The sequence below is a fragment of the Caretta caretta genome, chromosome 8 (genome assembly GCF_965140235.1).
Source record: "Caretta caretta isolate rCarCar2 chromosome 8, rCarCar1.hap1, whole genome shotgun sequence".
Taxonomy (NCBI): Eukaryota; Metazoa; Chordata; order Testudines; family Cheloniidae; genus Caretta; species Caretta caretta.
This window is the reverse complement of record NC_134213.1, coordinates 52,467,941-52,495,934: the sequence shown is the minus strand read 5'-3', so window position 1 is coordinate 52,495,934 and position 27,994 is coordinate 52,467,941. Positions and strand designations below refer to the sequence as shown.

At 43.3% G+C, this 27,994-nt stretch overlaps 1 protein-coding gene across 4 annotated transcripts in view; it reads right to left on the bottom strand.

The window, feature by feature from the left end:
* Positions 1-1,570: 1,570 nt before the first annotated feature.
* The window catches only part of FAM20B (FAM20B glycosaminoglycan xylosylkinase), a 48,687-nt gene continuing 22,263 nt past the window's right edge, over positions 1,571-27,994 (bottom strand). For 3 of the 4 annotated variants that reach the window (XM_075131495.1, XM_075131494.1, XM_075131496.1), the window contains exons 4-9: positions 25,713-25,822; positions 22,573-22,744; positions 18,453-18,644; positions 7,755-7,814; positions 6,369-6,500; positions 1,571-5,537 (exon numbers count right to left, since the gene is read on the bottom strand). In XM_075131495.1, the coding sequence (XP_074987596.1) occupies positions 5,306-5,537; positions 6,369-6,500; positions 7,755-7,814; positions 18,453-18,644; positions 22,573-22,744; positions 25,713-25,822 (898 nt within the window). In that variant the 3' untranslated portion in view covers positions 1,571-5,305. The remainder of the gene's footprint in view (positions 5,538-6,368; positions 6,501-7,754; positions 7,815-18,452; positions 18,645-22,572; positions 22,745-25,712; positions 25,823-27,994) is intronic. The other variant, XM_048860747.2, reaches the window with a different exon arrangement.

Below are 27,994 nucleotides of genomic sequence, written 5' to 3'. Positions count from 1 at the left end.
TTGCTACAGCAGCATAACTGCAGCACTGTAGCTGTGCTACTGTAGTGCTGTAGCGTAGACATGGCCTGAGGATGATAAGCACCTGATTGACAACTGAACTCTCAGTTCAAGCCTACTAGACAGATGTTTCCCATCAGGAAAAAAAAAAAAAAAAACACCACCAAAAAGTCTGGCTATGTCTGGCTTTGGTACAACTTGTATTTCCTTTAATTTATCAGACACACAAGATGATCTTCTTCAGGTCTGTAAGCTGAAAAGCTGGTGTCTCTCTCACCAACAAAAGCTGGTCCAATAAAAGATATTCCCTGACCCACCTTGTCTGTCTAATAGCCTGGGACCAATATGGCTACACCACCACTGCATACACTTAATTTATCAACAGCCAGATGGATACAGCTACACAGCAGCAACACAACAAAAAAACTGAAGCAGCAGTTTTCAAAACAGCCTAAAAACTTTTTTAATTTAAGCTTTGCCAAATATTGAAAAATGGAAAAAATTGAGAAAAGTTTTTACAAAAGAAGTTTAAAGGAAAGGTTATACTTCAATGTAAGGTTTTAATTAGAAAAATCCCTAACAGCTCTTGTAGTTTCTGTGAGTTGCTGAACTGGTGAAAAGCAGCAAGGGTCCTTTCTTTCCCAGGGGTGAGGGGGGAGAGAAACAGGCACCTAAAACAGTGGAGATGGATATAAACGGATACTGTTGTTACACGATGCAAAGGAGCAGAAAGAAGTGGGTGTAAAGTTCAAAGTTGTGAAAATTGGCAGCAGAGTCTGAGTTTGTGTTGGTGCATTTTAGTTTATCGAAAGCAGGCGTCCTTGTTTGCAGGCTGACATGGATGTGGCATCACAGGTCAAGTCAAAGGTCCCAAATGCAACCCAGGGTCAACAACTACATTGCATTTGAGAGGGTTCTGATAGGTGCCTGACTCCAGGAATCCCACTGCTGTGGTCCCTGTAGATCTCACAAGTAGAACATGCTTCCTGTGCATTTCCCTCCAGATCTCCATATAACTCTCAAACTTTTAGAATTGTGCATGTCACACTTGTACCTTTGAAAAACTTGATACTGTGGGGTAATCCAGGAAGCTAACTCACGATCTGGGCACACTAAGTCCGAGCCTTGGGGAGACAAGGGATTTTCCTGCCTCTCTCTCTACTTCCTCTCTGAGAAGGGCTTCCAGCCACAATAGGAGTTGCGAGCCAGCAATAAATAGCTGCCAATTTAACGCATGTGTCGCTGACTGCTGTGTGTACTGGTCTACTTATGCAACACAGAACAATTGCTCCTCTCCTGGTGCAGACCCTTGGGGTGCATTTTCTAATGCCAAAACATTTGCATTCGGGAGACCACTTGAACACAGTGCATTCCTTTGATGAGTCCATTGCAGATTCATTTTCTTGGTCATGCCTCTCCTAACCTGAACAGCTATTTTGCAAACACATTCCACCTGGCCCCCTCTTGAAAATGCACTGCCAGCACCCACTATTGAAGAAACTTCCACCAAATATAGTAGCACAACACTGAAAGTTTAAGCCATTGTGTGTTGGGAAACCAGAGCAAGAGAGACTTAAACAATCCATCGATGTTTTATTAAAATTTTTATTCACATAATGCTTCTTTATGCAGAGTCTGACCCTGGGGAACACAAATAGAAAGTCAGGATTGAATTTGTTTTCTCTTCTTACTAACAACCTTCATTTGTGCAGCTGCTCCCCGGGGCAATCCTCTGGCAGCTCCAAGACAGGTGTTCGCGTCCAGCTCCAGCTGCCACATCAAATAAGTTATCTTAATAAATTATTATTTTTTGATTGAAGTTTGTTTGGCAAGACACACTCCAGTTCATTACATGCCGACAGAAGAGCAAATTAGAGTGTTTCCTCCACTCTGTTTGTCGACTCAGGCAGGAGATAAACAACGGTGGGCTAATGAAGCTCGACTTAATTAGTTCTTGATTTCTGCACCGTGACTATTAATACCCCCAGAATGATTATCTTTGTAACATCTGGGGCCAATCACGTACTGCATGTGCATCTTTAGACTGTGACAACTGGAATAAGAGGGCATCATGAAAATCTCAATGACAAAGCCTAGCATCTCTTACAAATGAGGGATGCCAATTTTTAAAGGTACAAGACAGACCCCACTGGCATAAGGATGTAATTTTTATTTCTACTTTGGGGAAGCCTAGCTTTAGGTAAAAAACGACACAGTGTTTCTCTCTGTTACCCTCATGCCCAGCCCGGAGCAGGCTCTTCCAAACACCTTCACAGGTAACATGTCATAACATCCCTGTATTTCCTGCTTCCACCCTCCTCCAAAGTTGCCTATTCACCCCTTTTCCATTTATTGTTAACCAAGATGCAGTGCTTTAATTCTCTGACAGTCACAGTGTGGGAAAGCAGGCTAGTAAATCTCAACTCACTGCAAGCTCTGGAAGCCAGAGAGAAAGCAAACTGAAAGCTCTTTACACCAATTTCATTTCATGGCAAGATCATAATTTTAAACAAAAACCCACCACCAAATGCAAATGAGCAACTGTAAATAAAATCCCAAACATATTTGACTCTTCCCGCACCATCAAATGTCATGGCCTATGCTTCAAAACAGAGGGGAAGAAGAGACTTGTGAGATCATGCATGCCACACCATTATTCTTCTCTCCTCCTTGAATAAGTTATCTTCAGTTTCATAGTAAATATTTAATGCCAATGCACACCAACAAAGCTTAATTCTGCTACCCTCACTCATTCCAAGTAGTACCTTACTCCATAAGTAGCCCCACTGAAATCAGTAAGACCACCACAGAATACTTGGGATGAATGAGGGTGGCAGAAGAGGGCTCTCAAAGATGGAGAAAAGAGCCAACACTCCCCAGGCACACTCACAATAAGCTAGTTCATGCTGAAGCATTTCTGCTCTGATGGAAGCCAGGAAGAACAATTCACACATAGTAGGAAAGAACTCACTGACCAAATGAAGTTTGCCTTTGAAAAGCGAATTCAGTGCTTGTGAAACTGGACTGATAGGCACTAGTTTAAAGTCAGGTATACTGCCAACAAGGATTATACAAAATTCTCTCTCAGCTGTCAATGCACTTCAGTCCTTTCCTGTAGCACCTGCTACTATTCCAGTCCTAATGTGTAGCAGGTTTGTGACATGGATGATGGCCCAGAGGGGAACTAGAACAAAACCAGACTCTTTCACTTATGCTCTAATCAGGATGTAAGCCCAGCTCCCGTGAGGTGATAAGCGTCATCAGGCATTAGCCTATTATTAACAGCCTCTACAGTTCCTCAGGACAGGTTGTGTAAAACCAATTGCATTTTCAAGGTAATCTCCTCCACTTATACCTGCTAGATTGGCTATGGCAGCAGGTGCAACAGCTAGAACACTGAGTTACTTTTTATTTCCATTCTACCTCGTTGCATTTCAGAAGGATTAAACACCTTCAACAGAAAGGACAATCTCCAACTGCCAGCTACACCATGGCAGAGCCAAAGAGATTCCTAAGCCTGCAATTAGAACAGATTTAAACAAAGAAATAAACTTAAATCGTAGGAGGCCAGGGAAGCACAGAAATGGAGATCAACTTGCTGCACTTCGTCTTATATCATCTAAAGTAGTGCGTACAAAAGCATTCCCCCAACCCTGCTATTTCTAGGAGGAAGCTTGAGTAAGATTATTCATCCTTTTGTGTACCATATTAGCTACACACATCAAACTGATGCAACGCCAGTAGATGTGGGAGTGTAGTGAAAAAATCCTCTTTTGTTTCTGGAGCCATGGATTTAAATAACCAATTTATCATAAACGATGAGTTTTGTGGCCTCAAGCTAGTCTATAACAGTTTGAAATCTCTGCTAGAGGATGACACAGGACCAACAGAAGAGGAGAGCTACAAATCAAAATTGAGATACATTGACAAATGCACAGGAACATGTGCATAGCACTCCTCCATCATACCCTCTTATAGACAGCACATATTTTTTTATGAGCATCAAGTTTGCCATGAAAAAATGCCCCTCAAATTAATACAAGGTAGAATTCCAAGACAACCACCAGAGAATCAGTATATCACAGCAGCTGGGAAAAGGAAGGAGGCCAACTGAAGTTGCTCAGTTTAAGAGTTCCACCACAAAAGTCAATGTCTGGTCTTCTACAAAAACAACAGCACCGAGAACTGTGATTGCCATTCAGAGGGTGGGGAGTAAGCCCTTCCATGCCATAGGCAGAGCAGCCAATACTTTCTGTAATCCTTAGGCTCTTTGTTCACAGCTGTTGGCTATCTGTGTAGGTCAGCAAGAAGCCTGTTCCTAGTTTGTCTTACATACTCTGCTCACCCCCATTTATAGGGCCTACTATAAGAAAAATGATCTGGCTAAGTGGAATCTGCTCTGAGAACAGATTTTATCCTGCTTCTCAGCTATAATACAAAGATAATTTGGTTAATATGGACATAGATTCATGGGGATATCTGCTCTGCTATATTCCCTATGTACAGAAAGTAGTGTTGGTCCATGTAGTAATTTCTTGGGGAACAGATATTAATCATCAGCTATTGGATGGATCTTAGTGCTGTAAAAAAAAGCTGGTCGTCATCTCCTCAACTTCCAATTGCATGGATGAATTTTCACTAGCACTTCAGTGATAACATTGAAGCATCATCACATATGAAGCAGATCCCTCTTCCCAGCATCTTATTAACGAGAACACAGCTGAGCAGCAGACACACCATCTCCCACCCCATTGGTGTTCGCAAGGACATTCTACCCCAGCAGGGGGCACTAAATTATTTTATTTACCACTTCCTCTTTTTTTAAAGGAGGCAAAAAAATACCTAACCAGCTCACAGCTGATTATATACAACTCTGAATTGGACTAAAACCTCACAAGAGCATATTAAGAGTGGGTGGCTGGGGAAAGAGAAAGGGGAGAGGACTGTAATGTTCCATCTCCATTGTCCCCTCTAGAACCAGCCCACATATTCCTGTTGAATTCCACTCTCTTTCTCATTAACACCAGCAGTTGTGTTTTCCCAGTGCAATGTCCACTGCCAGCAATGGACACACCACGACGGCGAAGCTGCCACTGTGGCTACAGGGCTGTCCAAGGGCTCCCAAACTCTCCACCTTCTCTAGCAGCTGTCAGCCAAAGATGAAGACCACCACCACCTTTTCCCCTGGCTCAGGAGCTTTTCCATTCATTTCCAGTCCATCCTGGGCATAGCCATTCAGAACCGATTGTGCTGTTTTTCTATCATTTGTTTTTTAAAAAAAGGGAGTTTCATCTGTTTTCCATGAAAGTTACAAATGGGAGAGTGTCATCCTGTCTTCCACCAGTACAATGTCTGGACCAAACTGGTCTGTGCACTGTTTCACTGTAGCCAGGATGCTCAGGAGCCGCTGGTCCATGGCATCCAAGTGAGGGTCGGAGAGCACTGGTGAGATGGGGTCATGAGACATGGCAGTCTTTAAGGCAGACTTCAGCACTCCATTCTTCAGGTAGTTCAGTCTGTTCCAGGTGGAAACTCGGATGCTGGAAAAGAAAGATGAGCACACATCATACTAGTGCACACAGGATTTCTAGTCTAAGGTCCCATACAGCTACCATACAGCTGCCCCATTGAGGAGTCCAGTTACAACATGGTTATGCCTACACAGATGGGAAGCAAATTAGAACTGGGTCTCTCTCCCTTCCCAAATATATTGTAACTAATATAATCAAGACCTAAATTGTTGGTAGCAGGTGAAGGGAAAGTGATCTAATATGTTGCGATTCTTCTAAGAATTGCTCCATGAAAACTCCTGAAAGCTGACAGGAAGAGCGGAGCTAGGACAATCTGAAGGCCTCCCAGAGCTGGAGAAGGGAACAGAGTGAGAGGTCTGTCTGCTAACCCAAAACAATACTTGTAGGGAGCTCAGCATTACTTCTGTCAGAACTTCATCAAATCAATCAATCAATCAGTCATGGATGAGAAAAGAGTCAGATGATTAACCTTCCCTACCAAGTCAATGTACATAGCAATGTTCTTTCTACTTTGCCATTTAATCTTTTCACACTATCACATTTGAACTGTTTTCTTCTGGGGAATCTCCGGGGAATCCTCCCATCAAAGTTGCCATGTTGTAGCAATTTGCCAGAGCTGATGTCCTGACTCAGGTAGCTCCCTTTGGCATGCATCATTGTCACAGAGTGTTAGGGGAGGGTGGTGACACCCATGTTACAGGGTACTCCCTATCCCCAGGGGAAGCTGTGAATTCTGTAGTCAAAATAATTGCAACAGATTTTAGCACATTCACATGGCTACCATAGAACATTCTGTTTACAGGCTTCCCTGCCTAGAGGTGTGAGCTGTCCATGGACCACCTGGGCTCAGTGAGAATGAAGACCAGAAGAGCAGGGAGCTGTTCAATCTTCTGCAAAGATGGAAGGGGAACTGCCTCTGGAAACCTCTCCTTTAGGACTGTGTTTGGAGGAACTTGAAGCAGAGGACACAGACTCCAAAGGAGCCACACAAAACAAGAAAAAGAAAACATTTTAAAAAATTACTAGGGAAAGCTAAGGAAATTTTTAATCATTTTTTTAAAGCGTTTCTATTTACTTATTTCATGCTGCTGTTGAAATGTCAGTTTTCTGCAGACTTTAGTGTGCTACAGAAACCAGAGGTGTTACAAAAGAACGTAGGTCAAATGTGCCGTAGTATATAGGGGGCTGTATTGGCTGTACTTGCAGCCTGAGGAGCTAAGCTTCCATACTCTGCAAAGCTCCTGGTTTCCAGAGACTCTGAAGAATTCAGGAGACAAACTGAATGCTTGAGGGGCAGCTCAAGGAACTCTCAATAGACTGGCCTATTTTAAAAAGTGAAGTGATTTTCATTTCTCCGTTTGCGTTGCCCTGATGTAGCACAGTCATGCAAACTACTGCACCGATTTCCTTTGTTTGTTTTTAGTTTGTTTCGTTTTTTTAAGTGCTCATGCAACATATAGCCTATTTGTTAATTGGACATGAAGAGCAGAGCCCACAAAAGCAAAGAAAGGCTTGTCCCCTCAGGTAAGCATGGGACCACGGAACCCAGAAATCAACAGATTGCAGGAGACAAAAAAAAGAAGACAGCAGGATGGGGGTGCAAGTCGCAGGGACAAAATGAGGGATTCAGAGTGGGACAGTGAACAGAGAATCCCAGACAACGCCCTCTGCTCTAAGGAGTCAATGGATACCCTGAAGAACGTGGATGCATGTACAGACAAGGGACAAGAAAAAGGCCTCACAGACAGAGAACACCCTTCCTTCTACACAGCACAATGACTAGCAGTTTTGAAAGCTCAAGTCCTCCATATAACACAAAGCAAGAACCGCACAGGTAGCAGCAGAGCAAGCTTCCACACACTGCCTTGCAATTGTACCACAGCCCTCAGAAGGGACATCAGGAATGAGGGTGGTTTAGTTGCCATGCCTATCCAATCCTTGGCTTCTGTCAGTGAGAGTTCCAATGGTGATGCAAACATCTGTCCAGCAGGAACTGGCCAGAGACCAGCTCATTTCAGAAAAGCCACTGAACAGCTGCAGATGGAAGCTACTTGTCATTACGGATTAAAGGTAAATTTGAACCAGTGACTTAAACGTGTTCTGTGTATAACTTGCACGTCTCCAGGCTGTCAGAGGGCATCATTGCTATGAATTTCAGTGTGCTCCTGATTTAGATTTGGCAATTGTGTACAAGTAAACTCAATGGCTTCTCCGTGACTTACTTACATGCAGCACTGATAAAGAGGAGCGAGGATGCTTCTCTCATCCAGGGAGGGGTTTCCAAAACTGAAAAACAAATTAGAAGCAGGTGAGCCAGCTGAACACTCAGCACCCTTTCTGACCTCAGCAGATTCTGTAAGGAATTTGAAATCAATAACCAAACAATTCCATGCTCCAACATCTCAAATCAGTTAAGCTAAAACATTCTCAGCCATGACCAATTAGACATACAACTCCCAACAGTTTCTGTTAATGTACCCAACAAACAGCAGCAGCAGCTTTAGCTTTTATAGCTCTTTACCCTGTCAAGACATCTCCAGGCACTTTAAAAACAAGCTGTGAAGAAATTTAGTGATGTAGCCCACATTGCTGAGCTAAGGGGGAAAACAAATGGGATATCAGTTTAGACAAAGAATGAGAGTATCAGCTCCCTGACATTTCTGGACAGGGAATGAATTGAGGAACAGCCATCTGGTACATACAGATCCCCAAGTTGGCCAACCTCGAGCTGAAGCCCACGGATATAAAATGCTGATCAATTCCAACCCATCTAAACCTAACAATCACCCTTTCAGCTAGAAAACTGCCAAAAGGACTTCATAGTATATTTTAGACTCCATTTAAATAGATGCCAAATAAACTTGCACAAAAGTTATTTTTCAGTCACTTATAAATTTAATTTAACAATTTCTTCACAAACCTAACAGAAAGCCTGCTCTTTAACACAGGCCATTTTCCTGCAAAATCTGGAGCTGCTTTATTCATCTGAGTTGCTAAGCATAAAAAAGCCTTAAAACATCAGAGTATTTTTTCACACTCTAGTAACTCAAAAGACAGCTAAAGGGACTTTACTCAAAATGTCAGAAGAAATTCACTTCTGGGGCTGAGATGCCCCCAGAGGAAATTGTTTCAGAAGGGAATGAGCATGTGAACACAGGTAATTCTAACGAAAGTCCGGACATAACCCATGGCTATCACCATCGCTATCCAGTGACTAATATGTAACTCTCTCCCACTCTAATGCCAGGACATTTTAAAAAGCCACCATTTTTGTAGGATCCACCAAAAGCCATGTGAGAGCAGCAGCAATTAACTCATATTCCTAAAGCGGAATACATTCCTGCTGGCATCATGGAAGGAGTCATTGAAGGGGCTGATGTATAAACAGCAATGAAAATTAAATTGAGCCATGTTTATTTCCGACACATTAGAAATACGCACAATAAGAGAAAGGAGCAGGAGAACCCAATACTTAAAAGGGAAGAAAGGCCAAGAGTAACAAGTAGGAAATGGTATTTTCAAGGCTTCTAAGGGTCTGTCTAGACGACAAAAAGGGTGCTTTAAAATCAAGTTAGCTACCAATCATGGTAGTTCGTCGGTAACTCAACCCCAAGGTTAAGTCTTCACTAGGTTAGGAAGTATTTTTAACCGGTGTTATCTAACATACTAAGACCATAGAGTAGCAAAGTGATTGAACAGTTGGAGCACCTCATTGGGGCTAAGAGCGGTGCTGCACAGTTTCATGCTTTAGTGGTCTCCATTCACCTTGTGACTTATCCCTCCAGCTGGGTCACCTATGGTCTCACCCTTTTGAAATAAACCAGCGTTTTCACCCAATAGTTCTGTGATAAATGAAGGAGGGTGTGGGGTAGCTCCCTTTTATGGGCACCCAGCCAGCCAGTAGCTATAAAATCCCTCTTAGTAGCTGTTCTCTAATTACTCTACCTGTAAATCAGGGGTGGCCAACCTGAGCTTGAGAAGGAGCCAGAGTAATAGGTCAGCAGTCCCCGCATTAGCTCCCCCTGCTCCCAGCACCTCCCGCCCACCAGAGCCTCCCTCTCCCTCCCCACACCTCCTGATCAGCTGTTTGGTGGTGTGCAGGAGGCTCTAGGGGGGAGGGAGAGGAGCGAGGGCACTGCAGGCTCAGGGGAAGGGGTGGAGTGGGGGGCAGGGCCTGTGGCAGAGCCAGGAGTTGAGCAGTGAGCACCCCCTGGCCCATTGGAAAGGTGGTGCCTGTAGCTCCAGCCCCGGAGTCGGTGCCTATACAAGGAGCCGCATATTAACTTCTGAAGAGCCGCATGTGGCTCCAGAGCCACAGGTTGGCCACCCCGGCTGTAAAGGGTTAAAAAGTCTCACTGATATGCATAGGTAAAAGGAATTGAGTGGGCACCTGGCCAAAAGAGCCAACGGGAAGGCTAAAACTTTTTAAAAGTGAAACAAGACTCCCCCCTTTTGTCTGTTTGTGGTTGTTCTCCAGAGAAAGGTAGACAGGGCTGCAAATACTGTAAGAAGCTTGGGGCCAGGTATAGAATATTATCGGTATCATAACTAGAAACTACGCATTTGAAACCCCAGATATGTAAGCAGATCAGGAAATGTCTAGGAAGATGCAATTAGGTTTCTCTCTTTTTATTTCTTTATGGCTTGTGGACTCTTCTGTGCTAGCCCCAGATGCTTTTGTTTTGCTTGTAACCTTTAAGCTGGACCTCAAGAAAGTTATTCTTGATGCTTAACCCTTGTAGTTTATTTTTTAAATCTAGCAAATGCATAAGTTCCCAAATGTATTTTCTTTTTTTTTTAAGAACAGAATTGAATTTGTGTGTCTTAAGAGGTTTGTGCACATGTTCTTTAAATTAGCTGGTTGCAACAGCTGACTGACTTCCTTCCCCCCACCCCCCTTCCTCAGCTCTTCCCCAGGCAGGAGTAGTGGCCGTGGCCGTGAAAGGGCTTGAGGGTACCCCACAGGAAGGAATTCCCAAGTGCACCTTCCTGGGTTCTCAAAGAGGTTTTGCACTTGGGTGGTGGCAGCATCTACCAATCCAAGGTCAGAAAAAAGCTGTAACCTTAGAAGTTTAATACAAGCCTGGAGTGGCCAGTATTAATTTTTAGAGTCCTTGCAGGCCCCCCACCTCTGCAGTCGTAGTGCCAGAGTGGGAAATCAGCCTTAACAAGTCCCTACCAGCTACCACTTAAAAACAAAAACAACAACAAACTTTTAATCCCAGTGAAGACAAACCCCAAATGTAGAGTTTCACACCTTTAAAACAAAAGGGAAGTTTTGGTTACATAACCCCCTAACACAATTTTAAAAGTGTTAAAACAGTCTACTCTAAGGCCTGGTCTACACTATGAGGTGAGGTCGAATTTAGCTGCGTTAGGTCGATTTTATAATGAATGCGTCAACACAACCAACCCCATTCCGCCGACCTAAAGGGCTCTTAAAATCGACTGCTGTACTCCTCCTCAATGAAGGGAGTAACGCTAAAATCGACCTTCCTGGGTCCAGTTTGGGGTACTGCAGACATAGTGCTGTGCAATTCAATGGTATTGGCCTCCGGGAGCTATCCCAGAGTGCTCCAATGTGACCCCTCTGGACAGCACTTTCAACTCCGATGCACTAGCCAGGTACACAGGAAAAGCACCGGGAACTTTTGAATTTCATTTCCTGTTTGGTCAGTGTAGCGAGCTCAGCAGAACAGGTGACCATGCAGTCCCAGAATTGCAAACGAGCTCCAGCATGGAGCAAACAGGAGACACTGGATCCGATTGCTGTATGGGGAGAAGAATCTGTGCAGGCAGAACTCCGATTCAGCAGAAGAAATGATGACATATATGCCAAAATTGCATAGGGCATGGTGGAGAGAGGCTACACCAGGGACACACAGCAGTGCCGTATGAAAGTTAAGGACCTCAGGCAAGCCTACCAAAAGACAAAGGAGGCAAACGGTTGCTCCAGGTCACAGCCCCAGACATGCTGCTTCTATGATCAGCTGCATGCCATTCTATGGGGGGACCCTATCAGTAGCCCACCACTCTCCGTGGACATCTGCAAGGTGGCAGCCTCACGCAGCATGGATGAGGATTTTGTGGATGAGAAAGGAGGAGAATGTGCAGCAGGCAACCGGAGAATCTGTTCTTCCTGGCAGCCAGGACCTTTTCCTCACCCTGGAGCCAACACCCTCCCAGAGTGTATTGTTCCTGGACCCTGAAGGCGGAGAAGGCACCTCTGGTGAGCACACTTTTGTAACTACACTATAGGGATGAAAATAAATTGTTTTTAAGGTTTGATTTGCGCTGAACAATTGGGAGGCATTCGCGGCCAGTACAGCTACTGGAAAAGTCTGTTAACGTGTCTGCGGATGGAGCAGGAATCCTCCAGGTACATCTCCATGAAGCTCCCCTGGAGATGCTCAAAGCCTCTGCAGAAGGTTTCTGGGGAGGACTGCCTTATTTCATCCTCTATGGTAGGACACTTTACCACACCAAGCAAGTAGCAAGTGTCTGGAATCACTGCAGCAAAAAGCATGGCAGCGCATGGTCCTGGGTTTTGGTCTTTAGCTTTCTGTGTCAGCCTCAGGAGAGTGATATCATTAATGGTCACCTGGTTGAAATAGGGGAATTTCTGTAAGGGACCAATAATCCCATCTGTTTGGTGATCCCCGACACATTAGACCCCAGTCATGCTGGGCTGTTTGAGCCTGGCTAAAAGGGATCAATAGCAACCCGGGGTGGGGGTGGGGGGGGAGAGAAGAGGTGTGCTGCACATCCACCCTAAAGCCGCAGCCCCTCCTTTTAAACAGCAACCGCAGCCCCTCCTTTTAAATGGCAAATCCAACAGGTATTGGTTGCTATTGTAAAGAATGGCACTGCAGTTTGAAACCATTCCCACATGTTATGAAGATGGAAGAAGCCAACCCCACGTACCCTTTGACTTACCATGGCTGCCTGGAAACCAAATTCTGGTGCCCAGCCGTGTGTGATGTGTCACCATACTGGCAGGCGCTCAATATAAAAGGCAAAATGCGTCCTTGTACCTGTGTTGTCTGCTGTGAATTGCTTGATTCACTGTGAAAGAGTCTCCCTTTTGTTCTCAGAAATGTATCTTCTTAAAATCTACTCTCCCTTTTCCCCCCCTGCAGCTGCCAATATTTCTATGCTCCCCACATCAACTCCGTCCCTGAGGTTATCGCAGATTAGAAGGTGAAAAAAATGCACTCGCAATGACATGTTTTCTGAACTCATGCAGTCCTTCTGCACTGATAGGGCATGGAAGCATTCAGTGATGGAGGCCAGGATAGCATACAGTGAGCGTGATCGGAACATACAGGAGGAGATGCTGAGGCTAATGGAGGAGCAAACGGACATGAGGAGACGTCTGGGGGAGCTGCAGGAAAGGCAACTAGAGTACAGACCCCAGCTGCATCCATTGTGTAACCGCCTGCCCTCCTCACCAAGTTCTATATACTCCTCACCCAGATGCCCAAGAACGTGGGGGGCAGGGGGGAAGGCCCTGGGCACCCTGCCACTCAACTCCAGGGGATGGCCCAAGCAACAGAAGGCTGTCATTCGAACAGCTCTGATTTGTAACGTGGCTACAATAAGCAATGTGGCCTTGTCCTTCCCTCCTCCTCCACCCCACCCCACCCCATTATGAAACCCTTTGTACATCACGGCTACCTTTTACTAATCAGTGTTGTGAGTGATCTCAAGGCTTTTTTTTTAAATAAAGAATGAATAGTTTCAGAACAATAGGGACTTTATTTCCTGTGCCAGCTGTGGTTGAAGCAGGGGGGAGATGGATTGGCTTACAGGAAAGTACATTCACCAAAAGGGGCGGGTTTGCATCAAGGACAAACACACACAACTGTCACACCATAGCCTGGTCAGTCATGAAATTGTTTTTCAAAGCCTCTCTGATGTGCAACACCCTTGGTCTGCTCTTCTAATTGCTCTGGTGTCTGGCTGTTCAAAATTGTCCGCCAGGCAATTTGCCTCAACCTCCCACCCCGCCATAAACATCTCCCTCTTACTCTCACAGATATTATGGAGTACACAGCAAGGAGCAATAAGAATGGGAATATTGCTTTCACTGAGGTCTAACCTGTTCAGCAAACAGCGCCAGCACCCCTTTAAACATCCAAAGGCACATTCTACCACCATTCTGCACTTGCTCAGCCTATAGTTGAACTGCTCCTTATTGCTGTCCAGGCTGCCTGCGTACAGCTTCATGAGCCATGGAAGCAAGGGGTGGGCTGGGTCCCCAAGGATAACTATTGGCATTTCAACATCCCCAATGGTAATTTTCTGGTCTGGGAAGACAGTCCCTTCTTGCAGCTTTCCGAACAGTCTGGAGTTCCGAAAGACGCAAGCGTCATGCACCTTTCCCGACCATCACATGTTGATGTCGGTGAAACGGCCCTTGTGATCCACTAGTGCTTGCAACACCATTGAGAAGTACTCCTTACAGTTTATATACTCTTTGGCAAGATGGTCCGATGCCAAGATAGGGATAGGTTTCAGAGTAACAGCCGTGTTAGTCTGTATTCGCAAAAAGAAAAGGAGTACTTGTGGCACCTTATCCATTCCGTCTATTGCCCCACCACAATTAGGGAATCCCATTGCAGCAAAGCCATCCACTATGAACTGCACATTTCCCAGAGTCACTACCCTTCTTAGAGGAAGGGTATTGATTTCCCTGGATACTTGGATCACAGCAGCTCCCATGGTAGATTTGCCCACTCCGAATTGATTCCCGACTGACCGGTAGCAGTCAGACATTGCAAGCTTCCACAGGTCTATTGTCACTCGCTTCTCAACTGTCAGAGCAGGTCTCATCTTGGTATTCCTGTGCTTCAGGGCAGGGGAAAGCAACTCACACAGTTCCATGAAAGTGCTTGTTTGCCAGGCCCAGAATCAGTGTTCCACTGTATCAACATGCCCCAATGCTGTCATGATATCCCAATTGCCACATCCCGTGCTTTCAGGAATGTCTGTATCCATGTCCTCCTCACAATCTTCCTCGTGCTGGCGGCTCCTAGCTAGGCTCTGCACATACTGCAGGATAATGCGCAAGGTGTTTACAATGCTCACAAAAGCTGCGCGCAGCTAAGCAGGCTCCATGCCTACCGTGCTATGGCATCTGCACAGATACCCCAGGACAAAAGGCACAAAATGATTGTTTGCTGTTGCTTTCAAGGAAGGAGGGAGGGGAGACTGAAGACGTACCCAAAACCAACCGCAACAATGTTAGGCATTGGGAGCTTAACCCAGAATTCCAATGGGCAGCAGGGACTGTGGGATAGCTACCCACAGTGCGGTTAGTGGGGACATGCACGATCGACTGTATAAAATCGCTTACTAAAGATCGATGTCTACAAAATCGACCTAATTTCGTAGTGTAGACGTGCCCCTAAGCCTATACGTATACTACAAGCTAGGAGTGTGATTCCCAGCCCACACAGACATACTTGTGCTAGCTCTCCCCTGCGCTAAACACTAAAAATAGTCGTGTAGCCAAGGTAGCACAGACAGCAGCCGCATGGGCTAGCCATGCCAAGTATATATGCATGGAATTCAGGCGGTTTTGTACTTAGCACACCCCATGCCACTGCTGCAGCTGCTCATGCTAGCTCAGCTCCACTATTATTTTTAGGACACTAGCTCAGATGAGAGATAGCACAAGTATATCTACGTGAGCTAGGAGTCACACCCCTAGCTCAAAACATAGATGTAGCCTAAGTGCTAAAGGGTGTTTCCAATCATGTTAACTTGATTTTTAAAAAAGCACATTCTTTCATCCTGTAGATAGATCCTAAAATGAAGAACTCCCTACTATTCAAAAGCAATTAGTGCCCTTAAGGATGAGCTCTTCAATTGATCAGCTCTTCAATTCAGTCGGAGGTTTCAGAGTAACAGCCATGTTAGTCTGTATTCGCAAAAAGAAAAGGAGTACTTGTGGCACCTTAGAGACTAACCAATTTATTTGAGCATGAGCTTTCGTGAGCTACTCGCTCACGAAAGCTCATGCTCAAATAAATTGGTTAGTCTCTAAGGTGCCACAAATTCAATTGGAGTTTATGTTAAGGACATAAACTCCACTCACATAGCACCAGTAGAAATCAGTCACAATAGTTTACAAATTTCCATAATTGGGAAACATATCAGGAAAATTTATGTCCATACCAGGTCAGACCAATGATCCATCCAGCCCAGTACTCTGTCTTCCAACAGAAGCCAATGCCAGATATTTCAAAAGAAAAGAACAGAATAGGACAATTCACAAGTGATCCATCCCGATGTCCAGTCCCAGCGTCTGGCAGACAGAGGCGCAGGGACACCCAGAGCATGGGGCTGCATTCTGGACTATCTCAACTAATATTCATTGATGGAACCACCCTCCATGAACTTATCTAACTCTTTTTTTAAAACCTGTTACAGTTTCAGCCTTCAAAACATCCCCTGCAACGAGTTCCACAGATTGACTGCATTGTGGGAAGAAGTACTTCCTTATGTTTGTTTTTTAATTTAATCAGGTGACGCCTGGTTCTTGTGTTATGTGAAGGGGTAAATAACACTTCCTAATTCATCACCTATCCCTTTCCTCATGGTTCCTAATACTGTTAGCTTTTTTGACTGCTCAGGCACATTGAGCTGATGTTTTCAGAGATCCATAATGACTCCAAGATCACTTTCTTGAGTGGTAACAGCTAAATTAGACCCCATCATTTTGTATGTATAGTCAGGATTACATTTTCTAGTATGCATTATTTTATATTTATCTACATTGAATTTCATCTCCCGTGTTGCCCTGTCACCCAGTTTTGTGAGATCTCTTTGTAACTCTTTGAAGCCTGTTTTGAACTGAACTATCTTGAGTAATTTTTATCATCTGCAAACTTTGCCACTTTACTGTTTACCCCTTTTTCCAAATTATTTATGAAAACATTGAACAGCACCAGTCCCAGTACAGATCCCTGGGGGACCTCACCATTTCTCTCTCTCCATTCTGAAAACTGACCATTTATTCTTACTCTTTGTTTCCTGTCTTTTAACCAGTTACTGACCCATGAGAGGGCTTTCCCTCTTATTCCATGACTGTTTGCTTTTCTTAAGCACCTTTGGTTAGGGACCTCATCAAAGGCTTTCTGAAAGTTCAAGTTCACTATATCTACTGGATCACCCTTGTCCACATGTTTGTTTACCCCTTCAAGAATTCTAATAGATCGGTGAGGCACAATTCCTCTTTACAAAAGCCATGTTGACTCTTCCCCAACAAATTGTGTTCATATGTGTGTCTGATAATTCTGCTCTTTACTATAGTTTCAACCAATTTGCCTAGTACTGAATTTAGGCTGACTGGCCTGTAATTGCCAGGATCGCCTCTGAAGCCTTTTTTAAAAACTGGCATCACATTAGCTATCCTCCAGTCATCTGGTACAAAAGCTGATTTAAATGATAAGTTAAATATCACATTTAGTAGTTCCGCAATTTCATATTTGAGCTCCTTCAGGATTCTTGGGTGAATACCATCTGGTCCTGATGACTTATTACTGTTTAATTTATCAGTTTGTCCCAAAAACCTCCTCTATTGACACCACAATTTGGGACAGTTCCTTAGATGTGTCACCTAAAAAGAACGGTTCAGGTGTGGATATCTCCCTCACATCCTCTGTAGTGAAGACTGTTGCAAAGAATTCATTTAACTTCTCTGCAATAACCTTGTCTTCCTTGAGTGATCCTTTAGCACCTTGATCATCCAGTGGCCCCAGTAACTGTTTGTCAGGCTTCCTGCTTCTGATGTACTTAAATTTTTTTGCTGTTAAGTTTGTGTGTCTTTTGCTAGTTGCTCTTCAAATTCTTTTTTGGCCTGCCTAATAATTATACTTTTACACTTAACTAGCCAGAGTTTATGCTCCTTTCTATTTTTCTCAGTAGGATTTGACTTCCAATTTTTAAAAGATTCCTTTTTGCTTCTAACCACCTCTTCTACTCTGTTTAGCCATGGTGGCTTTTTTTGGTCCTCTTACTATGATGTTTTTAAAACGTTTTCATACAGTTTGCAGGCATTTAACTCGTGACTGTTTGTATTAAATTCTGTTCAACTAGCTTCATCATTTTTTGTGTAGTTCCCCTTTCTGAAGTAAAATGCTAGTGTGGTGGGCTTCTTTGGTATTTCCTCCCTCCCCATCCTCACAAGCATGTTGAATTTAATTACATTTCAGTTGCTATTACCAAGCGGTTCAGCTATATTTACACCTCTTGGACCAGATCCTGTGCTCTACTTAGGACTAAATCAAGAATTGCCTCTTCCCTTGTGGGTTCCAGGACTAGCTGCTCCAAGAAGCAGCCATTAATGGCATCTAGAAACTTTATCTCTGCATCCCATCCTGAGGTGATATGTACCCAGTCGATGTGGGGATAATTGAAATAAACCATTATTACTGAGTTTTCTATTTTTTATAGCCTCTCTAATCTTTCTGCGCATTTCACAATCACCATCACCATCCTGGTCAGATGGTTGGTAGTATATTCCTACTGCTTTACTCTTATAATTCAAGCATGGAATTTCAATCCATGAAGATTCTATGGTACTGTTTGATTCATTTATGATTTTTACTATTTTTGACTCTATGCTTTCTTTCATATATAGTGCCACTCCCGCACTATCACGAACCTACTCTGTCATTCCTATATATTTTGTATCCTGGCATTATTGAGTCCCATTGATTATCACCAGCACAGTACAAATGCCAAGGTCTTTGAGAGCCCATATTATTTGAAAGGATTTGCCGTGAGGAATATTGACAGAGTTTTAGCTTGAGCTATTGCAATGGATAACTATGGGAAAGGCAGAGTGGGGATATGGATAACCGCGTGCTGCCTTTCTCATTATCAAGTGGCCACCAGTACTAATATGCTTCCTACCTTTTGGCATTGTCCAGGAGGATAAGCATACTGGCCCCTTCATCATCCTGGAAGCTTTCATAGTGATGTCGGTCAGCATTCCCAATCAAATAATCAAAGATGGCAGTGTCAATGATATCAAGGAGGCGGGGGCCTGAGTCATAAGGTGAGGTCTTCTTCACAGCATCACAGTAGCTCTCGTCATACTCCCACCTGCAGGCAGACAAGGGGAATCAAAGCAATGTCAACCACGATGGCAATCTACTGCAACCCCCAGGCACTCCTAAGGACAGACTTGAGCACTTTGCAACAGTTTTAGACAAACATATCAAATAAACTCTGTAAAACTTCAGAGCCTACAAGTCCACTCAGTGCTACTTCCTGTTAAGCCAATCACTTAGACAAAGAAGCTTGTTTACATTTATGGGAAATAATGCTGCCCGCTTCTTATTTACAATGTCACCTGAAAGCGAGAACAGATGTTCACATGGCACTTTTGTAGCAGGCATTACAAGATATTTACGTGTCAGATATGCTAAACATTTGCATGCCCCTTTATGCTTCAGCCACTACTCCAGAGGACATGCTTCCATGCTGATGACACTCATTAAAAAATAAGGCATTAATTAAATTTGTGACTGAACTCCTTGGGGGGAGAATTGTATGTCTCCTGCTCTGTTTTTTATCCGCATTCTGCCATATATTTCATGTTATAGTAGTCTCAGATGATGACCCAGCACATGTTGTTCATTTTAAGAACACTTTCACTGCAGATTTGACAAAACGCAAAGAAGGTACCAATGTGAGATTTCTAAAGATAGCTACAGCACTCGACCCAAGATTTAAGAATCTGAAGTGCCTTCCAAAATCCAATCAGGATGGGATGTGGAGCATGCTTTTAGACATCTTAAAAGAGCAACACTCCAATGTGGAAACTACAGAACCCAAACCACCAAAAAAGAAAATCAACCTTCTGCTGGTGGCATCTGACTCGTGATGATGAAATGAACATGCGTTGGTCTGCACTGTTTTGGATAGTTATCGAGCAGAAACCATCATCAGCATGGATGCATGTCCTCTGGGACGGTGGCTGAAGCATGAAGGGACATATGCATCTTTAGCATATCTGGCAATGCCGGCTACAACAGTGTCATACGAACACCTATTCTCACTTTCAGATGACATTGTAAACAAGAAGCAGACAGCATTATCTCCTGCAAATGTAAACAAACTTGTTTCTTTTCCTAGTTACCAAGCCTTGCAACATGGGCATTAGGTCCACCTCTCCAAAGCCAGGCTCTTGCTAAGTCTTGTCATTTCTTCCTCTTTCTCAAATCCATTCTTCCTCTCCATGCAATCTGCTAACACCCTGATTTATGCCCTACCCATCTGTCATCTTGACTCATAAGTACAACTTCTACAGCACCTTCTATCCATGGATCTCAAAATTCTTCACAAAACATCAACTAAGTCTGAAAACCCCTAAGAAGGTTTGTATTCCCATTTTACAAAATGGAGAGGTTAACTGACCTGCTCAAAGTCAGAGTGAGTCACCAGCAGAGGCAGAAACAGAATTTAGCGGTTATAACCATTATCAGTGTTGTCTCCCAGAGGACAGGAATAAGTTCTACGCTGGCTCCCTGTATCTCACCTGTCCTCTATCTATCCAAAATACTGTGGGCCAAAGTCTTCCCCTCTCTCTGCTCTAACAGTCCTCAAATCCTTTCACTGGCTTCCTCACTTCTTCCTGCATCAAGCCCAAACTCCATGTCTTCACCTTCAATATTCTGCACAAATCCACAGCTCCAACATCTCATCTTATATTTCTTCCTATGCCCCATGCACACTCTATGTGTTACTCATCCCACTCTCCTAAATGCTCCCCTGCCTCCTCCTCACAGTCTTTAATTCATGTTTTTTATGACAGCTCTTACTCCACTTGGAACAGCTTTCCCTTTCCCCTGCACCATGCCACATTCCTCTTTCTATCCACCATTTGTCAATCAAGTTACCACACTGATCTTTCTCCAGCACCATCTGCTCCTACATTTACTTCTGATAATTTTTATTCTATTGAAGAGTTTGATTGTGACTCTGAAGGTCAGGGATCTTATCTAGTACATGGTAGTACAAGGCTATGTAAATTAATGGCACTAAATTAATAATGTTAAACAGGATTATTCAAGACAGAGCAGAAGCAGCAGCTTTGAGGGGAAAAACTCCTACGCAATATCTTCCATAATTAGGAGCAGCAGAAAGGACATTACATGCCATATGTAACATATGTATATTTCTTCCCCCACTCCTGAAGACAGGTTTCCAAAGAGTGAAAGCAGCAATACAGTTAAGTACATGACAAAAGAGCAATGTTATTTGATCCTATCTGCATGGGCAAGAACAAAGTATTTTATAACATAAGGATTGTCAGGTTAGTCTGGAGCTTGCCTACACAGTGGGGTAATGCGCTTTATGGAAATGTGATTTCTGAAGTGCACTAACATGTGGTGCATTTATAGTCCACGCAGACCCTGCTGGTATGCTTTAACATAATGCTGTTTGAAATAGTACTATGCTAGAGCACACAAGGGAACCTATAGTGCACACCAGCAGGGTTATAATTAATATATAACACCTTAGTGTGCTTTAAAATCATGCCCTTGTAGTGTGCATTACCCCATCATGCACACAAGCTCTAGCTCTCACTCCAACATGGTAAAACAGAGCATAAATGGGCCCTCTAAGTTGAGAAACAACTTCTTAACAGAAGCAAAATGTTTCCTCTTCTCTTTTCCACAAATACACAGACAAGAAGATTTGTGCCTTGATTAGTTCGGCACATGCTTAAGTGCTGTACATAGACTTTCAGGGTGGCTCTAAACTTACATAAGAATGGCCATCCTGGGTCAGACCAATGGTCCATCTAGCCCAGTATCCTGTCTTCTGACAGTGGCCAGTGCCAGGTGCCCCAGAGAGAATAAACAGAACAGGTAAACATCAAGTGATCCATCCCCTGTCGCCCATTCCCAGCTTCTGGCAGACAGAGACTAGGGACATCATCCCTGCCCATCCCGGCTAATAGCCATCGATGGACCTATCCTCCATGAATTTATCGAGTTTTTTGTTTTTTTTTTAACCCTGTTATAGTCTTGGCCTTCACAACATCCTCTGGCAAGGAGTTCCACAAAAAAAAAAAAAAAAAAAAAGTTCAGATTCTTTCTGTGGATAGCTAGCTAGTTAGAAACTGATGGAAATAGCTGAACCAAAAATCTAGTTCAGCAAACAAGATTTCAGAGACTGAAAACGTTTTTCTGGTCACTTGTCCTGGATCAATGCTTGGAAAAGTTTACTGAGCTTGAAATCATTTGGGCTAGTCCTGCCAAAGTGTTTCTGCCCTAAAGAATTTTTGAGATACCGTGTCTGTCTTATAACTGTCAGGCCCACACTGGTCTCCATCTAACAGTGCTCTTTGGACACGGGTCCAGATCCCTATATGTTGCTGGTATACAAACTAACAAACAACTTTTCAGTTCTAAACTATTTAAGGTGAGATATACTTAGCAAAAAAAATACACAAAAATTTGATCTTTAAAAAAAATAGGAGAACTTCATCTCTTGCAGGCTGCACAGACTCTCCCTCAAAGACACCGAAACTACTTTGGTATAAAAGCTTTTGACATAGGTCCACAACAAAAAAACCCCATAAAAATAGAACCAATAAAAACCTATGAAATTAGGTAAAAAGACTACTAACTCAGTGTCAAAGGATTCTGTTGAGCCAAATAGGGGCACAGTATAAAAGGAAAGCCTCAGCAGTGCGAGGTAAGCAGCTGAGATTCCACAGTCAACTCGGGTATGGCTGAAACGCTCACTGACTTGTGTGGCAAGTTACTTTCCAGGGAAGAAGTGGAGGGGAAAAAATGACACTTAACATTCCTGGATGTCCATAGGATTTTTTCCCTCTCCCTCAAATTAATGCTTGTCCCATCAGAGGCCTTCATTAGTAGTTTTGGTTCAAGAAAACTGGCTGAAAGTTCCTTTGTATCTTGTGAATACTGCTCTTTAAACAGCCCAAGTCACAGCTAAGCACTGCAAAGATAGGGGTACTCTAAAACGCTACAGTAGGCCTATCGGGTTCTTATACCTGGCCAATTTGCCTTCACGGTAAGTCCTTCCCCAAGGATGCCGGTGCTTCTGAAGAGGCCAGACATCCGGCAGCCACAGCGTGACTGACCCCTCCATGGTATCTCCATCAGCACAAGCTGGTTCTGTTTCTCGACAATAGTAGCACTTCCCATAGAAACAGGTACTATTACCTTCAAAAACAAAAAAACATACCACAAGAACAGCAGTAAATCTATGGAAACCCAAACAAAAAAGAGAGGAGCAGCCTGAAGGACCTTCAGAGAGATTTCCAAAAAGAAGTCCTTTCAACAGGCGTTCACTTCATTTCGCCTTCCTCTTGAGGGAAGGAAGAGGAAGCCAAAACTTCTCCATTTGGAACTTCTTTCCAAAAGAAAGAGAGATAACCAACTGGAAATCATTCATCTTTGACAAGATGAAAAGCTCACTTTAAAAGGATCCACTGAATAGACAAGGGAAAACACACACACAAAACTACATTAGAAGAACATTATTAAGTTTGTGAAGTCAAGCACTCAGACATTAGAAAATTCAAAAATTTCCTGTGCTCACATTCTCAGGGTCTAACAGACTGCATATGTGGGGTTGGGAAGGAATCATCCTCCAGGTTGCGTTGGCAGTGATCTTGTGGGGTATTTGCCTTCCCCTGCAACGTGACTTCCCCTGGCACGGCTCGCTTGCCAGGATTATCTGGATATACCTCCTTTACATTTTCCCCTGCCATTGCAAAGGACTCAGGCACTGGTTCATCTCTGTCCTTCCTGGTCTCTGCCCTTCCTAGTCTCTGCTTGTAGCACATAATAGCCTGATTTAATTTCAATTGTTGGGTTTAGCATGAGGGGGCTGGTGGCCTATGATATACAGGAGGCCGGAATATATGACCTGGGGGTCCTTTCTGGCCTTAAATTCTGTAACTATGACATTGAACAATGAAGAGAAAACAAAACACTGAATTAGTTGCTCATTAAGTGAGCACTAACATCCAGTGCAGTGAATGAGAGAGGGGTCTAGTGGAAAAAATAGTATTTGATCACATAACTAGATATTATCATATTGTATACGCACAAAGGGATCAAATTAAGGTTCCACAGGCAATCTTAATTCTGGCATTTCGTCACTTTTGAGTGCTTGGCTTTGCAATCTTAATTATGTTATGATTTTGTGTTACATCCTAGGTTTAAAAAAAAGCAAACTGGGGGGGAAAAAGAAAGAAATTCTACCATTCTGACACCTACTTGGATCACCTGCAGGATTGGATCCCTTAAATCTATTGCAAAGACCTCTGCCATTTGAGCAAATGGAGTAGCTGATAGCAGTAATAGGTTGTCATCCTCTATGTAGACTAGTTCTGGGCAGGGTGGTGGATGGGACACTTTGCCAGTGGGTTTCACTGCTTCTGACAGCAGAGAAATGAGGAGACTCGGAAATCTTACATTCCATTCCAGGCTCTGGAGAGGATTGTGTTCTAATAGGCAAAGGCTCTTCTGCCTGTCCCTCCCTGCCCCCTCATCTTGACTCCCATTGCTACATCCCTCCAATCTGTCTCACCCTCATCTCCAAGTCCCAGTCTCTTGCCCAGCCAGTCCTAGTTCCTTTGCACCTTCTGGCTCCTCATCCCCAGTTTCCCCTCTCAGCTCCCCATTTAATCTGCTTCTTTTCTCCCAACCTCCAGTCCCCTACCACCTTGTCCCCGTCCCCATTTGTTTTCAGTCCCCCACCCTAGCTCCTAGTCCAATCTCCCCACACACTGCCCCGACTCTTTGTCCTGACCCACTCCTCTGCACCCCATCACCCTAGGTTTGGCTCTTGTCCCCTTTGGTTTCAAATCAGACAGATTCCCCCTCCATGCTGCTTTGGCATTAGCAAAGGGAGCACTGACACCAAATGAGACACTGGCTCCATGTAACACTCCCAGCCACAGCACAGCCCACAGCTGCAACTAGAGAGAGAGAGAGAGAGAGAGAGAAAGAGAGAGAGTCCTCCTTCAAGCCCTGGCTGCAGCATGCCTAGCAGGGATGGAATCTTAAAATTTTTAAAAGGCTTATAACTTGGCCAAATTTAGTCAGATTTCACGGGGGTAGCAAAACGCATATCCCTGACACAAAGGCCACCATGTTTCTAAATTTCAAGTTGCTATTCCACAGAATGGGGGGACAAGAGCTCCCCCCCTTCTTTTTAAAAAAAAGGTTGCCTGAATTTTTGAACAAAGGCGAAACAACATTTTTTCATTAGCCTCATTTTCTGAAACAGCTGAACCATTTTGACTGAAATTTCAAAAACTCACACAACCTCAGCATAAGGCAGAGACCTGGCATGGTATATTTCAGCCTGAACAGTTGAAGTCTGGCAGAATTATTAGCAACTGAAAATAGAGTCTTATAACTGGAAGTGTCTGACAACCTTAATAATAAGTGCTACCAGCCCTGCCTATCATACATAAATACAATAAATTGTTAACGAACAGTTGTCTCTAAATAAGTTTTCTGACAAAGAAATAATATACTTTATAATCTGACTGAAGTACTAATGGTTGTAGCACAGGGCATTTTCTGAGGCATAATGACCACCTGGCAGGACTCTGCCCTTGAGCCATTAACCCCTAGAAAATACCCCATCAACATTACTACTATAAACTAAATGTATGAAACTGTTCTGGGACATCTAGTGATGGACATCTTATCCCGTTCCATAACCATGTTGCTATGCCAGGCACACTGTTGGTGCTACACACACAACATTTGGTATATTAGCAAGCCACATCATTCCAACCGTCCATTCAGTTTACTCAGAGTAAGATATAATTCCATTTTTTCAATTCAGGTCTATTCCTAAATTCTTCTGACTGCTCTGACATTAGGGAGAAAATACTTATTCAAACAAATATCTGCAAAAAGGAACATACAAAAATTACAGGTAAACCAAAGTATTTTTTGTAGAAAAATAATTCCCCTCCAGCTTTTCCCCACCAAACAAGGTTATACCAGTGTTAAGATCCCTCCAAAGGGCTGGAAGCAGCTTATCAGGTTCCTATACAGTAGTTGTTATACAGTTATGCCAGTTTCCCACTGCTCTTTTTTTTTTATTATTATTATTTAACATGCTTATTTTCAATGGGCTGCACAATCCCTAGAACCCACTTACCCAGCATCAGGAAGGTACTCAGCAGCTGCTCTGTTGCAACAGGTTTGATCTCTGTACGCAGATTCACAAACCTGCCAATCACCAGTGGAGCTCGTCGGAAACCCAGAATTCTGTTTCGGGGGGAAGAGGGGTGACAAAGTATGAGAATTTTAACAGGGATAGCAGTTTCAAATCTAAAAACCACATCAGACCTCCAAGCCACTGTACAAAATCAAAGATGGTTGCCTTACAGCAGGTGCTAAGCTTGGAATCCCATTGGAAATTAATCCTTCACCATTTGTACTTTATCTTCTTTCAAGACTTTCCTTTGGCTAAGGAAGGCTGGATGTACGAGACTCCTTTTATAGCCCATCAGCAATGCTCCTATATTGGTCTGAGTGGTCACTGCACAGCAGCATGAGATACACCTTTTCTTCAAGGGCCAAATACAGTGTCTTCACAGAACTCAGCCCAGGAAATGAGACCTCATACCACAAAATATATGGTCTCTCATGTAGCAGCTCAAAGCAAAAAACACAGGGCCTTGGGCTAGCCACATGGAAAGATAATTTATACTAATTCCCAGAAACGACCCGATAAACTCTATTGGAATTTAAACCCTTAGTTTAAGAGAACTGGGTGTCTTTGGAAAACACAAAGACATTCAGAAACACAAGAAAGGTGGGAAAGATAGTTTAGCAGATAAGCACAAGTCTGTCAGTGAGTTCTGTTCCTGTGTCTGTTAGACTTACTGTGTGACCACAGGCAACTTGGGTGTTTAGGGTGGGATTTTCAAAAGTGCCTACGTGAGTTTGGAGCACAAGTATCAATACAACTTGCACTCTTAATTCACTTAAGCACGTTTGAAAGACCCACCCTTAACCTTTATACCTCAGTTGTCCCCTCTGTAAAATGGAAATATTTATCTCACAGAGGTACTATGAAGGTTAGTTCTTTAACGTTTGTAAACTGCTTTTAGATCCTCAGACAGAAAACCCAAAAGAAATGCAAAGTATTATTCAAAATAGGCAAAGAAGAATGTTCGTCTTAACAAATCATGCTGGAGATATACAGGATAGTAAAAGAGTTCAACAGATTTGGATGTGTGCAATTATCCAATTTGTATGAGCAAATGTGATATGTGAAGGGGCACAGAATTAAGACTATTTACAAGAGGTATCCTTTGAAGTGTCAGCATCAGAGTTAAATATTAGCACCCTATTGTGATGAATGGGAAAGATGCCAGTTCACACCTCACCAGAACTACTGCTTAGGTATAAGACAGCACTACATGGAATCATATTCAAGAGGTCATCTTTGCAACATAACCGCAAGAAACATAGTTAAAAAAAAAAGAAGCAAGCTTGCAATTTGCACAATTTGAAGCTGCTGTGGATGCCAGAAAAAAAGTAGTACAAGTGGTCCCGATCCACCCCAGGTGTCAAACTCATGCTCCACAGAGGCCCCTCCCACAGATCTAGGAGCAACAATTTTCAGCTCTGAAATAACTCCCATCAGACCTTCTTAACAGAAGGTAGGCACCTGCCACACAAGTCCTGAAGAGGTTGTAAATTATGAGGAAAAGTAGATCCAAAATCCGATCTCTCACTGGACAGCCTAGAGGAACAAGAACTCAATGGCGTTGGGGCAGTATCCCTTATAGAAACAGAAACTTTACTCTATTTAGTCCAATATAATCCTATTGCCAAACAGTAGAAAAAAGTGTGGCTGAGAAAGGATACCGCTGTGCCCCATGCAGGAAAATAGACCCTACTTTACCTCCCTGATTGTGGAATATGAAAGAAAGCTGGCATAAAGTTCACAGCAAAAATAGTCTGAATATGTATTGCTTTTGTACAATTCAACACAGGAATTGGAGCACAGCAACTGTCATGCCAGATCAGAGCTATGGTTCAACGTCCAGTATCCTGTCTCCAACAGAGTCCAGCACCAGACAAGTCAGAGAAAGGTGCAAGAAACCACCCAGTTCCTAGCAGTTCACAATTGGCTTAATATCTCTTCTAAAAGCTATTGTCGTATTAACTATGTAACCAAATCCCTTTCTGAATCTTGCTCAGTTTTTAACCTCAATGATATCCTCTGGCAATGAATTCCACAGCTGAATTGCATGTTTTGTGAAAACATATTTCCTTTTATCAGTTTTGAATTTGCCTCTTTCAATTTCATTTAATCTCCCTTTGTTATTGTATTATGAGACAGGAGAACAGAACGTTCTAATCTACCTTCTCTAGATAATTCATTATTTTGTATACTTTTATCACGTCCCCTCTTATTCACCACTT